The sequence below is a fragment of the Thamnophis sirtalis genome, unplaced genomic scaffold, assembly GCF_051295495.1.
Source record: "Thamnophis sirtalis isolate CommonGarterSnake01/CBP01778 unplaced genomic scaffold, rThaSir2_p1.2 scaffold_2, whole genome shotgun sequence".
NCBI classification, from domain to species: Eukaryota; Metazoa; Chordata; class Lepidosauria; order Squamata; family Natricidae; genus Thamnophis; species Thamnophis sirtalis.
This window is the reverse complement of record NW_028261382.1, coordinates 28,456,601-28,471,550: the sequence shown is the minus strand read 5'-3', so window position 1 is coordinate 28,471,550 and position 14,950 is coordinate 28,456,601. Positions and strand designations below refer to the sequence as shown.

Here is a 14,950-nt window from a genome sequence, read left to right as displayed (position 1 = left end):
GGGTTGGACTAGATGACCTATAACCGTGATGGTGACTTTATGGCCAGTGTACCAGAGGTGGCACGGAGTGCCCTCTCTGTGAGCACGGCACTGTCGCCAGCTGCTCTTCTGGCTTTCCACTGTGCATGCTGGGTTTAGCGGGAGCCGGAGCGCCAGAAAACTGCCCGAAAAATGGCCAAAAACCCAGCCATTTTTCAGACCATTTTCCGGGGTGTTTTCCGGACATATTGGCCTCAAAAACGGCCTGAAAATGCCCCCCAAAACAGCAAAAAAAACCAGGCACAAAAGTGCAAAGATCAGCTGGCTGGCACTCTTGAGCGTGCCAGAAACTCAAAGACCAGCTGTTCGGCACTCCGGCATGCGCAGATACACACAAGTTCCAGTTTGGGCACTTGGTGCCAAAAAAGTTCACCATCACCGGCTTATAAGGTCCTTTCCAACTGTGTTAATCTGTTAAATGGGCACAAACCCATTCAGGACTCAGGAAATTCAACCTTCAGCTTTGGATGGTGGCCAACCATGCTAATTTTTTTGTTTTGTTTTTAAATTAAGACAGGAGCAATATTGTATTCTGAACCAGCAATAAGAATGTCAACTTTGTCAAAACTTCCTCAAGCTCTCTTCTGGGGAAAGGAAGCAGTTGATGGGTGTGTGACTGAATACACACACACACACAGACGGAGGTTGCTGGCTGGGAAGTGTGCAGTACAATGCAAATTGTGGTCGGAAGGGCAATTTAGGTAAAGGTTTCCCTTGCACCTATGTGCTAGTCGTTCCCGACTCTAAGGGGTGGTGCTCATCCTCGTTTCAAAGCCAAAGAGCCAGCGCTGTCCGAAGACGTCTCCGTGATCATGTGGCCGGCATGACTCAATGCCAAAGGCGCACGAAACGCTGTTCTCTTCCCACCAAAGGTGGTCTCTATTTTTCTACTTGCATTTTTGACCTGCTTTCGAACTGCTCGGTTGGCAGAAGCTGGGACGGGTCACGGGAGCTCCCTCCATTAAACGGCGCTAGGGATTCAAACTGCTGAACTTTCTGATTGACAAGCTCAGCATCTTAGCGTCCCACTAAGGGCCATTTATGGTTTTGTATTTTCAGCCATACCTTTATAGTCCAACCTTGGCAACTTTACCACTTGTGGATTTCCAACGCCTGCAACTCCGAGAGTTGGAAGCCCACAAGTGGTAAAGGGGCCAAGATGGAAGACCTCTGCTCTTACTCAACACCATGGGGCATAAGGAAGACGAAAAAGAGGATAAACCTCCAAAAAAAACCTGTCTCGCATTCTGTCTTCTTGTCTTGTTGAGATACCGCAAAGCCTCACACAGTTACAGTCAACCCTTTTGTGATGTTTGCAGCGTTGAATTTTTTTAAAATTATTTTTCGTTTTTGATTCGGCGGAGGGTTACTGGCGTGACCGGCGGGTAAGAGACGCCCAATGAAAGCTGCAAAGTCATCAACAGGATTAGCCCTCAAGTGGCTCACAAGCACAACAAGGACACAACTCTAGTTTCGGGGGGGGGGGGGAGTTCGGTTGGTTGGTTTTCCCGAAGAAGAAGGAAAAAAAAAAAAGGAAGTTAGCTGTGGTTGTTGTTGTTGTTTCTTCCCGCCTCTCCCCAACTTTTTAGCCGGCAAAACAATCCCTTCTCCTGTGAGAAGGAATTCATCACTCATCCATGGATCTGGGGGTTATCTGGATCGGATAGAGCTTTTGGTAGCGTTTGTGCTTCAAGGAAGGCGAATGGCGTTGATTTTATGAATTAACCAAATTTATGGAGCGGCATTGTCACAAATAATGGTGACAAGACTTTGCTTGAAAGGCATTGGGGTGTGTGTGTGCAAAAAACAACAACGACAGATTGTCCGTCTCCAAGGCCATCTCCACCAACCACGGATGGTCCCAGCAGCTTCCTTCACTCAAATCGTGCAGTTTGGGTAACCATTAACACAGAGCGAAGGGAAGGACAAATGATGATTTAGAGACTGCCCCCCCCCCCACCTTCTTCTGTCTTAATGGTTTCACCGTGGGAGGAAGATAAACCCTCCCCTCCAAGTGCTGGTTAATGCTTCCTTGAAGGAGCCATGCTGGAAGAGGTTGAGGGAAGACCTTGGAAAACAACAGGGACGGGGAGACGTTACGCTGCTGTGTTTTCGAACGGTTGCGCCTCCTGGTTGGAGGGGGTGATTGCGAGAGTGAAACTCTTGGAGGAGGGTACCAGGTGGGGGAGAAGAATGGAAAGAGGAGCTGGGTGGGTGGAGGAAGAGAAGGAGAGGACCAGTTGGGGGGAAAAAAACCATGGGTAGAAAATGGTCATCGGTTCATGCCTGTCCATCAATGGTGGTGAAAGGTTAGTAAGGAAGTTCTAGGTAAGGTTGAAGAGATACAATAGGTCATGATTTACTCCACGGAGGCGGCCGGGGTGAAGAAAGAAGGGGCGGTTAGCATTGCAAATGGATGGAAGGTGGAATCTGGGTCCTCTAGAGGTTAATGGACCTCTTCTTCTTCTCCCTTGGATGCCTTTCTTGGCCCAACAATGGGCCACCTCAATGTACGCCAGCAAACCTTTACCCAGAAACCCAGGTTTTCCCCGCCCTCTTTTTTTCCTGACTTCAAGCTATGGGGTCCATAAAACGACGGGGGGCAGAGTGAGAAGAAAAGAGGCAGAGAGAACCCATAATGATAGCAAATCAACATTTTCAATAGCCTCAGTTCTTTGGAAGTGGAACTGAAGAAATATCTGAAGGTTGGGTCAGGCTCAAGCTGAGGTCCATGAAATCACAGAGCAAATGCGATGGGGGAGAAAGTTGAGGGTTGTTGTTGGGGGGGGGGGAGCTGTCATTCATTGCTCCCAGCAGCTGGTACAGGGCAGGGGAAGGGAGAGTCACCCCCCGCCACCCAAGGAGAGAGGGAGAGAAAAAAATGGTCAAACAGAAGAGCCATTCATCCAAATGATAGACCATCAATAAAGACACAGTTTCACTATATCGAAAAACAGACAGCAAATGGACCAAGATTAATAAACGGACTCACAATAGAAAAACCCTTTTTGTTTTGGATTTTTTTCAAATTTTAAAAAAAAAACAATAGTAAAAAGAGCGTGTGTTGAATCCTTCTTTTGTCTGCATGGCACAGTTTTGGGAAGAGTGCCAACCAAATACCCGGAGTTCCAAGATTTGCTGCTGAAAAGGATTCAGTTGGTGGCATCGGGGCAGGGAAATCCAATTGTGCCCTCCGCAATAGAATTTGTGCAATGCCTAGATTTGGGTCTAGGACCGGGTTGGCAAACCTATGGAAGTGGCATGGACTGTCCTGCACGGGAATGCGCGGCTTCGCTGACGCCTGCGTTGCAGTGGCCACATACGTGCCAACCAGCTGTACTTCGCGCATGCGGGAGTGACAAAACCCGGAAGGACAGCGTTCTGTGGTGCATGCATGTGCCGGCACTTGAACCTCCATGCGCACCAGCTTGCTCTTCACTGGGCACGTGCCGAAAACCGAAAGCTCGGCTGTTGGCGCGTACATGCAGGATGGAACGCTGCTCTTCCAGGTTTCGGCGCGAAGGACAGCGAGGCCGCGCGTTCCTTGCGGGATGGTTCTGCATGCCATTTTGCGGCCCGTGGTGACGAGAAAGGTTAGGATGACAGCAACAATCCCCAAAATAAAATGGGGTTGAATGGCTGGGGCATGGATCCAACTTGCTCTGGGCTCCATTCGGGACCTGTTCGGGACCCAACCGAAGACAGTAGATCCAACATCTAGGACGCGTGGCCTACAGTGATGTTGGCTTGATATTGCATGGAGGGAAGGCAAGAAGACCCCTATGGGGTAAACCCAGAAGTGGGAGAGATCAACCACAGGGAAAGGGAGGCTCAGCGACATCAGAAGCTCAAGTCCACTTGGAGAAGGAAGGGATGGCAGGATACGAAACAAAGATAGAAACCCATCAACTAACTAAGCCATCCCACTGAGTAGCCTGGGCTTAATTTGAAGTATGAAGATCTCCACAGCGTCAGGCCTGGAAGCCATCTTTTGCATCGGGCCTTCCGGCTTGCCGCACCATGTGTCTCCTTTCGAGAAGAGGGGGGACTGTGAAATTATGCTGGGCTCACTGCCGTCCTCTCCTTAACACAGACGGGAGGCCAGCCTCCGATACTTCCTTCTTGCAAAGGAGGTCAAGGTGGACAGAGGAGGTCAAGGTGGACAGAGAAACAGGAGAAGGGGCCCAGCAAGGAACGAACCAGATAGAATTTCACAAATGGCCATCCCGTTCGGCCATGGGAGTCAGCAGCAACCGAGGTTTTGTTCGAGACTGGCGTGTCTGTTCGTTTGTGGGAAAAGCAGAGTCACACATTGTTGTGGTTCGGAGGCCTTTTCTCACAATAATTGTCCCCCCTGTTCATCACCGGATAGCATTTAAAGTCAACTGACCAGACTCGATATCGTCAACCGACAGCAAAGCAGAAGAAACATCAGTGATGAAGGTTACCTGGTGGGACATAATCCTATTCAAAGGACTATAAAATTCAGAAAACAGGGACTGACTTTAATAAACCTTTCTCTTCTCTTCTTTATATTAATATCTGGAAATTTTGATACATTTGATTACATGATATATTATACAATATAGAATATATTAAGAGAATACAGAAATAGAGCTTATGTAAATAACCAACAATACTGATATGGACTCGCTGCAATGAGCAGAAATTCGTGTTTTGTTTTTTAACGTTTTAAAAAAAGCTTAATAATTATTTTTTTTAAAGAAAAGAAATCTTTCTCGTTCCTTGGCACTAACGGAGAACTTGTTCCTAGAATCCGTTAATTAGAAAAGAACCAAGAAACTGCCTCTTCTACCTCCAAACCAGCATCTAGTGAAAGAGGTCACAACCTCCGGAGGTTTTTAATGTCAGGTTATAAATGCTCTCCTGGTGCTTAGACCCAAATCCAGAAATCTGAATCATTTACTTTCCCTACCGGTTCGCAAATGTGAATGCACGCGCCCCTGATCTGAATGCTTTCAGCGCTGGAAGGAGACCAAAACCCATCTAATCCCAACCCCCTGGGCCTTCGAGCATCCGTTTCCAGACTGTAGAAATAAAACTTTTCTACAGCCTAGGGGAGAGCTCACTCCAGACACTGGCTCTCGTTTCACACCAAAATAGCTGGCTGCAAATCGGGGCCGAGCCAAATCCTTGTCAGACTCTGAATCAGGGGGGCATCGTAGGAAATTTATAAGTTTCTATCCCTCTGGAAATTCAAGCAGTGTCTTCGAGGGCGGGGCTGTGCAGTAGTTAGAATGCAGTATTGCAGGCTAATTCTGCCGACTGCCAGCAGTTCGACCCTGGCCAGCTCCAAGGTTGACTCAGCCTTCCGAGGTCGGCAAAATGAGGACCCAGATTGTTGGGGGCAAGAGGCCGACTCGGTAAACCGCTTAGAGTGGGCTGTAAAAGCACTGTGAAGCGGTATATAAGTCTATCGCTATTTGGTGACGTGAGACTCTTCTAGGTTTGGTGTCCCACAAGAAGACTGGATCTACTCTGGGTCTACCACTGGCCAGGGGAGGTCAGCAGCTACGCACCCTTCCCATGGGGCCAAGGGAGACCCGTTATCACCCCAAACCAGCCCCTTCCCTTCCAACTACTCTCTTTACCTCCGTCCTTCTTCTCGGGTTCATCCCGGATTAGCGGAGAGGTGAGGGTCACCTTGAGGGTCAGCGGGAGCCCCGTTGTGCTACGGATGACGATGGCCGCTTCGCTGGGATGATGCTCTATGTGGTACTTCTCTTCGGTGAGTTTCTGAAACGATCCAGAAAACCGGCTCTGTCAAGAAAAGCTGGAGCCCAGCCGAGAAACACTCATCCTTCGCCTCTGCGGCTGTAAACATTTAAACAACCCGCAGCAGGAGCCGAGCGATCCTTTTGAGTCTTTCCTTCTGGGGAAGAAAATGGTCATTGGGGGGATTGGCTTTTTATGCCTCGCTAGAAATGCAGGCAGAGGATTCCTGGAGCATCCAAGAACAGTCAAGAAAAAAGATAAAAGTTCCCCTCGCGCGTATGTGCTAGTCGTTCCCGACTCTAGGGGGGCGGTGCTCATCTCCGTTTCAAAGCCCAAGAGCCAGCGCTGTCCGAAGACGGTCTCCGGGGTCATGTGGCCGGCATGACTCAACACTGAAGGCGCACGGAACGCTGTTCCCTTCCCACCAAAGGTGGTCCCTATTTTTCTACTTGCATTTTTTTCATGCTTTCGAACTGTTCGGTTGGCAGAAGCCGGGACAAGTAACGGGAGCTCACTCCATTACACAGCGCTAGGGCTTAGACACTGAGCCACCTTATACAATACGATCCACTAAGAATAAGATTTCTCTTCTTAGTTATGCTGACTGGCAGGAACAACATCTACAAGGACTGTATTTCCTATCTGGTGCAGGATTTTTAGAGGGCAGACTTTTCAGCAGTGGGCAGCAGGGGGGGTGGGGGCTGCTCTTGCTCAGCTCAGAAAAGACACCTTGCCAAGGAAAAATGCCCTTCAAAATGCTTCTTCCAGCAACCGGCAGCAAAAGAGGGGGGGGGGGAGGGGGAGGAAACCCTGGGGAGAAAAACCAAAGGAACCTGCACAGTTTTCTCTCTCACCTTCTCCAGAGGCCAACCTGTGTTACAGAGAAAAATGGATGCATTTTTAAACTGCCCCAATTTTTCCTTGGTTAAGCAATAAATAAAGAAATAAATAAAGGCTGGGAAACATTTCTTCAATGCCCAGATAATATAAAACACTAGCTGAATACCCGGCACGGCCTGGGTATTTATAGACGTCAAAGCGTTTGTATGACGGGGAGGCATTGGGAAGGGTCTTTCTTCCACCTACTCCTATGCCCATCATCCCTGGCCTCTCCCTTCCCCCTCCCATCCGCGCTCCTCCTTCCCGCCCTGTTTACAATCCTGGCTCTTTGCCCCAAATTCATCAGGCGCTTCCCCATTGTTCCACTGGAGGGCAAACGTCACGGCTGGCTTTCCAGAGGAAGCTGCGAAGGAACGGACATCACAAACAATTGCCGCTCTAGGACGCCACACTCACTCTCCTTAACAGCCCCAGGCTCTCCCTTCCCCCTCCCATGACATCCAAACAATTGCCGCTCTAAGACACTGCACTTGCTCTCCTTAACGGCCCAGGTTTTCCCTTCCCCCTCCCATGACATCACAAACAATTGCCGCTCTAGGACGCCACAGTCACTCTCCTTAATGGGCCAGGCATTCCAGAGTTATGCTGGAACACACACACACACTCGCTGATAGAATAAAACATGATGCAGCAACAGGATTAATTATAAATGTGGACTTCTTGAGTTTGGCTCACCTGGATTTGGACAGGTAGATTGTCTTTGACGAGGGATAAGAGGGTCTCTGTGGGCTTTTCTTTGCACATCAGGACTAGTTCCAGGTCCATGTCATCCTTTATCAACAAGCCTTTGGCCACCAAACCAATCCTCATCACGCCGCACAAGATCCGGCCACCTTGCTCCCTGGGGAAGGAGGAAATGTCGTTATGGTGATTGGTGGCACAGTCAGACCGTTGTTTAGACTGGATTTGGCAGGTTTTGGCCCACCTATGGAGCCTTCCCAAGGACAGATGTGGACATTTGATGGTATTACATTGCAGGATGTAAGCTGTTCCAAGCCAAGCTGCCTTCTGCAATTGACCAACGGGGATTTTTGTCAATGCCAACGGTGCTCATAACGGTACTCCAGTTGTTTTGGGGATCGCACTGAAGAATCTTATGGCTATGGATGCCACCTCTGCTTTCTTTTGACACAGTCTTTCTACGCCTTGCAATTCTTATTATTCTTATTATTCTTATTGTATTTTGCACCCACCTGCTTGACTCTCTTAACTCCAGAATGTTTGACAAGGGACGCACAAGGCTTCGGAGCGTGCAGAAATGTGAACTCCAGGCTGTTAACTCATTAGAGCAGCTGCTTTGGCTTCCAGAGTGTAACGCAACTCACACCAAGAGCATTGTGTCAACAGCTCAGTGACAACGGGTGGCTGGGATTTCAGAAAATGCTGGGCACTCAGCTCTCTCTCTCTCTCTCTCTCTCTCTCTCTCTCTCTCTCTCTCTCTCTCTCTCACACACACACACACACACACACACACACACACACACACACTCACACACACACTCACACAGAGAGCAACTGAAGGGCAAATGGAAGCCTACAGGGGCTCTTACGCAGAGTAGCCTCTTCAACCAGGCAGCTGCTGCCTCTGAAAATCCCCACGTTGATGTAAGGACACGGCACAGCTGGGCCACATAATCTGCCACATCACCGCTTTTTAACCACTAATAAATTTTGCATTTAAGGCTCCACCACCACCACCACCCTTCTTTCAGTCACTGTCCCTTTTCTGCTCCAGAAACTCTGGGATATGTCCCCCCCCCTTATCTTCCTTGAAGGGGAAGGGAAGGCAGTTTGACACTCTCTCTCTCTCTCTCTCTCTCTCTCTCTCCCTCCCTCCCTCCCTCTCTCTCTCTCTCTCTCTCTCTTTGTGTTTCTCTGTGTGACTGTCTGTCTGTCTGTCTGTCTCTCTCTCTCTGTGTCTCTCTCTTTTAAAAAAATGTGGGGAATGGATAGAAAGAGCTACAAGAAGGCTGGCATCAGGAAAAGAAAATAAATTAGGGACAAGAGGCAAAACCTCAGCACCAACAACTACTGAATTTCCATGCAAGCTTCCCTACAGCCAACCTGTAAACATAAAAGTTCCCCTCGCACATATGCGCTAATTGTTCCCGACTCTAGGGGGCGGTGCTCATCTCTGTTTTAAAGCCGAAGAACCAGCGCTGTCCAGAGACGTCTCCATGGTCATGTGGCTGGCATGACTCAATGCCGAAGGCGCACGGAACATTGTTCCCTTCCCACCAAATATGGTGCCTATTTTTCTACTTGCATTTTTTAACGTGCTTTCGAACTGCTAGGTTGGCAGAAGCTGGGACAAGTGACGGGAGCTCACTCCGTTATGCGGCGCTAGGGATTCGAACTGACAAACTGCCGACCTTTCTGATTGACAAGCACAGCGTCTTAGCCACTGAGCCATCGTGTCCCTATTACAGCCAAGCTGTAGGCTGGCCAAAAGTGTTTATCCACCCGTCGAAGAAAACGGCACCCCAAATTTAGCACGAGTTCATATAAAAAAATAAAAATAAAAATCCAGCACAGAAAACCAGGGAAAAAGAGGCTTTTGGAGTTTGCATCATTGGCAGCTGTTAAAAATGCAGTCACAACCTCACACGAAAAGAGATGGCAAAGAGAAAGATGTTGCACCCTCAACTAACAACCAAAATAACAACTTTAGCCCTTATCTTTTCCTTTCTGGACTTCCTTCCCAACTTCCTGCTGATGCCTCCTGGATAATCTCATGCTTTAACTATGCACGGATTTATCTTAATCAAATGCCAGGAAGAGCTCTTGATTAGTTACCTGATCTCATATTTAAATATGAGACAACCATTTAAATAGGAGCCAGCCGTGTGCAGCAGCTGCCAAAAAAGCCAACACAGTTCTAGGCTGCATCAATAGAGGGAGAGGATCAAGATCACGTGAAGGGTTAATGCCACTTTATAAGGCCTTGGTGAAGCCACACTTGGAATACGGCATCCAGTTTTGGTTGCCACGGTGTAGAAAAGATGTGGAGACTCTAGAAAGAGTGTAGAGAAGAGCAACAAAGAGGATGAGGGGACTGGAGGCTAAAACATATGAAGAACAGTTGCAGGAATTGGGTGTGTCTAGTTTAATGAAAAGAAGGACTAGGGGAGACATGATAGCAGTCTTCCAATATCTCAGGGGCTGCCCCAAAGAAGAGGGAGTCAAGCTATTCTCCCAAGCACCTGAGGGTAGGACAAGAAGCAATGGGTGGAAACTAATCAAAGAGAGAAACAACATAGACCTAAGGAGAAATTTCCCGACAGTGAGAACAATTAATCAGTGGAACAAGTTGCCTCCAGAAGTTGTGAATGCTCCAACACTGGACGTTTTTAAGAAGATGTTGGATATACATTTTTCTGAAGTGGTGTAGAGTTTCCTGCCTAAAGAGGGGGTTGGACTAGAAGACCTCCAAGGTCCCTTCCAACTCTATTATTCTGTATATAAGAGAACAGAGCGCTGGGAAAATCAGGGAGATCCAGGCAGTTCAAATGAGTGTAAAGATTTATTGCAAGCTTAAAATTTCTCTACAAGGATGGGAACTACTAACCAGGTCAATGAAAAAGGGCAGTAGATAAAGGCAGAAGGAATTCAAAATGGGTCCCCTGTTTGCGTGGGGAAGCTCAAGAGCTGGTTTAATGTAAACCATCCAGTTGGCAATTCCAGAAAAAAGAAACTCCCGGGGCATCATTTTACCAAGAGTATAAACTTTACTGAATAAATCCACATCGACATAGAAGAAGCAAAACCAGCTCTGAGCTCCCCGCACGAATGCAGTTCATTTCCCTAAGGGACACTCACAGTCCGTTACGTCCACCAATCATTTCTGTTCATTTTGTTTTGGGAACCAGCAGAACACACTGTGGTGGCATCTGCTCTGGGTGTCTCGGGGGTGGGGGGGTGGGTGGGAGCAATGTCTCACACTTAGAAGGCCATTCCCCCCATCCTTGCTTTCCAACCCCATCCCTCATTCTTTGTCCCGCTGCGAGCAGGTGAAAGTTTCAGTCAGTCTTGTCCGTGGGCTCTGGCGGGCACCAAACGATTCATGACTGATGACGCGCCATTAATTACAACAACAGGGGGGAGGGGGAGGTCAGGAGTGGAGAGAAGTCATCAAATTGGCGTCCTGGGACTCCTCAGATAGCCATCAGCCAATCCATCTGATCCTAAGCATAGATTATTTGTTTTGCGCCATCGACTTTCTATCTCTGGGCAATTTGTTGGCGCACGCATCGATGGCTTCGCCGCGTCCAGCCTCACAGCCCAAATGTGTGGTCTGTGGGCTTTTTTTTAAAAAAAGCAAGTGAAAAATAACAACAACAACCAAAAACACAAAGAAGTGGACCAGTCTGCTCTGCTGTTTACCAACTGATCAAGTTGAGAATACTAAAGCTTTCCACTCAGTGGGAGGAGAAGTAAACCATCCAGGTCAGGGATCGGCAACCTTAAAAACTTCAAGAGCCGCAAATGTCCTAACCTGAAGCCCCCCTTTCAAGTCTGGAGCCGACCGGAAGTCCGGTTCCCCCACCATAGAGTCTCTTCCTAGCGTGGCGTCCTTTTTCCTCTACCTATCCTAACCGAAAGACCTATCAATTGTGGAGCCGACCGACGATAGGGAGCTGCAGCAGAGGGATGGAAAAGCCACATGCAGCTCCGGAGCCGCAGATTGCTGACCTCTATTTTATACGGCTCGTCCTGACTAATCCAGGCGAAGCTCTCTCCTATGACTGCTCATCTAGCAGGCAGACACACACACACACACACCCATGTCAGGTTACATGTTGAGCTCCACCGACTTGGAACCGAGCACCAAATGCTACTCAGCGGCCCTCTGTAAATCGTCTCCCTTGGCCAGCCGATCTCGCCTTATTTAACCCGGAGACTCCTCAAGCTGACAGCTGCACAAATTGCTGCATGTCCTCGGAGAGCATGGGGCAAGGCCCCTCTTGCAAGTCCAGGGCACTGCCAACCCCCTTTGCTCACTGACTCTGGAAGACAAGGAATAGCTCAGCTCCTCTCTTTCTCCGCCAACTCTGGCCGATATCTACAGACCCCTCTGGTTAGGCTCTGCAACCGAACAAGAGAGGCACAGACTTCAATGGATAATCAGAACAGCAGAAAAAACAATGGCTACCAACCTGCCTTCCATTGAGGACCTGTACGCTGCACGAGCCAGAAAGAGGGCTGTGAAAATATCTACACACCCCTCGCATCCTGGACATAAAATGTTTCAACTCCTACCCTCAAAACAACGCTATAAAGCACTGCACACCACAACAACTAGACACAAGGACGGTTTCCCCCCAAATGCCATCCCTCTGCTAAACAAATAATTCCCACAACACTGTGAAACTATTTACTAAGACTGTATTACTATTATTCTTCTCTTCCTTCCTAGTACCTATTTCTTCCCACTTATGACTATAACCATGTTGCTTGTATCTTTACAATTTATATTGTTTTTAGTTTCCTAGTATGATTTGATTGCTTAGTAGTAATCTATGACTATCACTAAGAGTTGTATCTTATGATTCTTGATGAATGTATTTTTATGTAGACTGAGAGCTTATGCACCAAAGACAAATTTCTTGTGTACCCAACCACACTTGGCCAATAAAGAATTGAATTGAATTCTATTCCATTCCATTCTTCTCTTCTACTCCATTCCATTCTTCTATTCTAATCCAATTTCTATTCTATTCTACTCTACTCCAAATTATATTCTCTTCTATTCCATTCCATTTTTCTATTGTACTCCAATTTCTAGTCTACTCTACTCCAAATTATATTCTCTTCTATTCCATTCCATTCTTCTATTCTACTACAATTTCTATTTTATTCTCCTCTACTCCAAATTATATTATATTATATTCCATTCCATTCTTCTCTTCTATTCCATTCCATTCTTCTCTTCTACTCCAATTTCTATTCTCACTCTACTCTACTCCAAATTATATTCTATTCTTTTCTATTCCATTCCATTCTATTCTACTCCAATTTCTATTCTACTCCAAATTCTATTCTATTCTATTCCATTCCATTCTTCTATTCTACTCCAATTTCTATTCTATTCTACTCTACTCCAAATTATATTCTCTTCTATTCCATTCCATTCCCATTCGTCCCATCCCGTCCCATTCTATTTTTCCCTGATATTCTCCATCCCAATGAACCTTCCAAGCCCAAGTAGATCGCTGTGCAATGAAGAGATACTTAAGAACAGGGTGGATAAAAATCAATGATTTTAGATTTTATTTTATTTAAATCAGATTTTTTTTATCTTTATCAAATTTACTTTAATACAATGCTTTTGGAGTAAAAAATCTATCTAAAGATAGTTTATTCAGCATGAACTGGAGCTTAGTTATGTAGCAGGAGGCTGTATATTCTGCAATATTGGGACTGTCGGTAAATCAACAGAGGATCAGAGGAGGAGCTGCTGCAGGACGGAGATGAACGTGGCTCTTTAAAAATTACGTTTTAAACCGAGCTGATGTAAATCAAGCCAGTGATTTAAATCATGATACCAACGATACCAATTCTCCATAGCAACGAACCTTCCAAGCCCAAGTAGATCACCCTACTGAGGGGTGCATGGAGTAAAATTTCCATGCCTGCAGCCATCTTTTCTTTTGGATTTTCGGCCTACCACACTTTTTTATCATTCTACTTTGGATTTTCTATTGTGGGAAAATGGGAGGGGGGATTGTATGGAGTTTAGATGATATGCAGCCATAACAACATTCTTTCTAGAAAGCCAAGGTCATCCTTTGTCTCTGCGCCTGACCGGAACTGGATGGGTGGAAGCTGCCAGCGTGGCAGTGGGAGATTGGACCATGGGATGGACTTGTGGGTGTGGGGGCAGGATCTTGAACTTTCAACTGGGTGGGGAAAACCGGGAAGCTTTCAGATTCAGGTTTTCCAAGTTGTGCCAACATGGCTCTCTTAATAAATTGGCACTTTGAGCAATACTTTGCCTTGGACTCTGATTTACTTTTGGATGCTATTTGGAATGCTGACAGACGGTGTATCTCAAGGGTTGTATAAAAATGGGTCAGCCCACATTTTGTCCACTCACTTGCTACTCCGGCCATCGGCCGTTTCCTCTTTGTCCTCCACGTTGCCCTCCATCCGAGAAGACTTGCTCGTTTCGTCCATCCAATCAGAGACCTGCTTAAGGGCGCACTCAACGGTGGAAACCATGTTCTGGACGGCTTCGAGTTCCTCTGGAGACGGATAAATCGTCGAATGTTTCATCATCACGTGCCGGTCATCGTTAGCAAACGATCGGATTGATCTCTGTGGGGGAGAGACAGGAAGGAAGCCAGGTCAGGGGGTGAAGTTCCCCCGAGATGATAAGAGAGAAAACCGGGGAGGCAAGATAACAAGCTAGATCATAAGACACCAACGTGAGAACTGTTGTTTCTTATGATTCTTAATGAATGTATTTTTTTTATGTACACTGAGAGCTTATGCACCAAAGACAAATTCCTTGCGTGTCCAATCACATAAGAATTAAATTCCAATAAAGAATTCTATTCTATTCTATATTCTATTCTATATTATTCCATTCCATTCCATATTCTATTCTATATTCTATTCCATTCCATATTCTTTTCTTTTCTATTTTATTCTTCTTCTTCTTTTTTTAAAATAAGATTTTATTGGTAAAAAGAAAATACAACATCCATAACTTGTAAAAAACAGTACAACTACATTTCGAGATATTCCCATACTATCAAATCATTATAAACATCAAAGGTTAGGTATCTTATTCCTTCCCTCCCTCTTCTCTTCCCTCATTTCTTCTTTTCCATACCCTTTTCTTCCCTCCCCCCCTTACTTCCTTCTCCCCTGCCTTCCCTCCTTTCTTTTTTCCTTTCCTCCTTTCCTTCCCCCTCCTTTCCCTCCCTCGATCCCCCCCTCCTTCTCACATACCTTCCCTCCTTCCCTTCCTCTTTCCCTCCTCCTTCCTTTTCTCTTAATCTCCCTCCTTTCCTCCCTCCTTCCTTCCTTCCTTTCAACTCTCCTTCTCTCTTTCTTTCCCTCCCTCTTTCCCTCTTTACTACCCTCTCCTCTTCCCTCCCTCCTTCCTCCCCCAGTTTCTTCTCTTTCTTCTCTCCTTCTTTCTTCCCACCTCCTTTCCCTTCTCTTCTTTCTCTTCCTCCTCTTTATCCTTCCCCCCTTCTTCTGCCTTTCCTGTTCCTCTCCTTTCTCCTCTCCATCCTGACTTCCCTACTGTCCTCCTTCCCTCCCC

At 46.8% G+C, this 14,950-nt stretch overlaps 1 protein-coding gene across 5 annotated transcripts in view; it reads right to left on the bottom strand.

Moving 5' to 3' along the window:
* STRBP (spermatid perinuclear RNA binding protein) overlaps positions 1 to 14,950 on the bottom strand; it is a 94,976-nt gene that overhangs the window by 30,924 nt on the left and 49,102 nt on the right. For all 5 annotated transcript variants that reach the window (XM_087704575.1, XM_087704577.1, XM_087704578.1 and 2 more), the window contains exons 3-5: positions 13,772 to 13,992; positions 7,351 to 7,516; positions 5,652 to 5,796 (exon numbers count right to left, since the gene is read on the bottom strand). In XM_087704575.1, the coding sequence (XP_087560701.1) occupies positions 5,652 to 5,796; positions 7,351 to 7,516; positions 13,772 to 13,992 (532 nt within the window). The remainder of the gene's footprint in view (positions 1 to 5,651; positions 5,797 to 7,350; positions 7,517 to 13,771; positions 13,993 to 14,950) is intronic.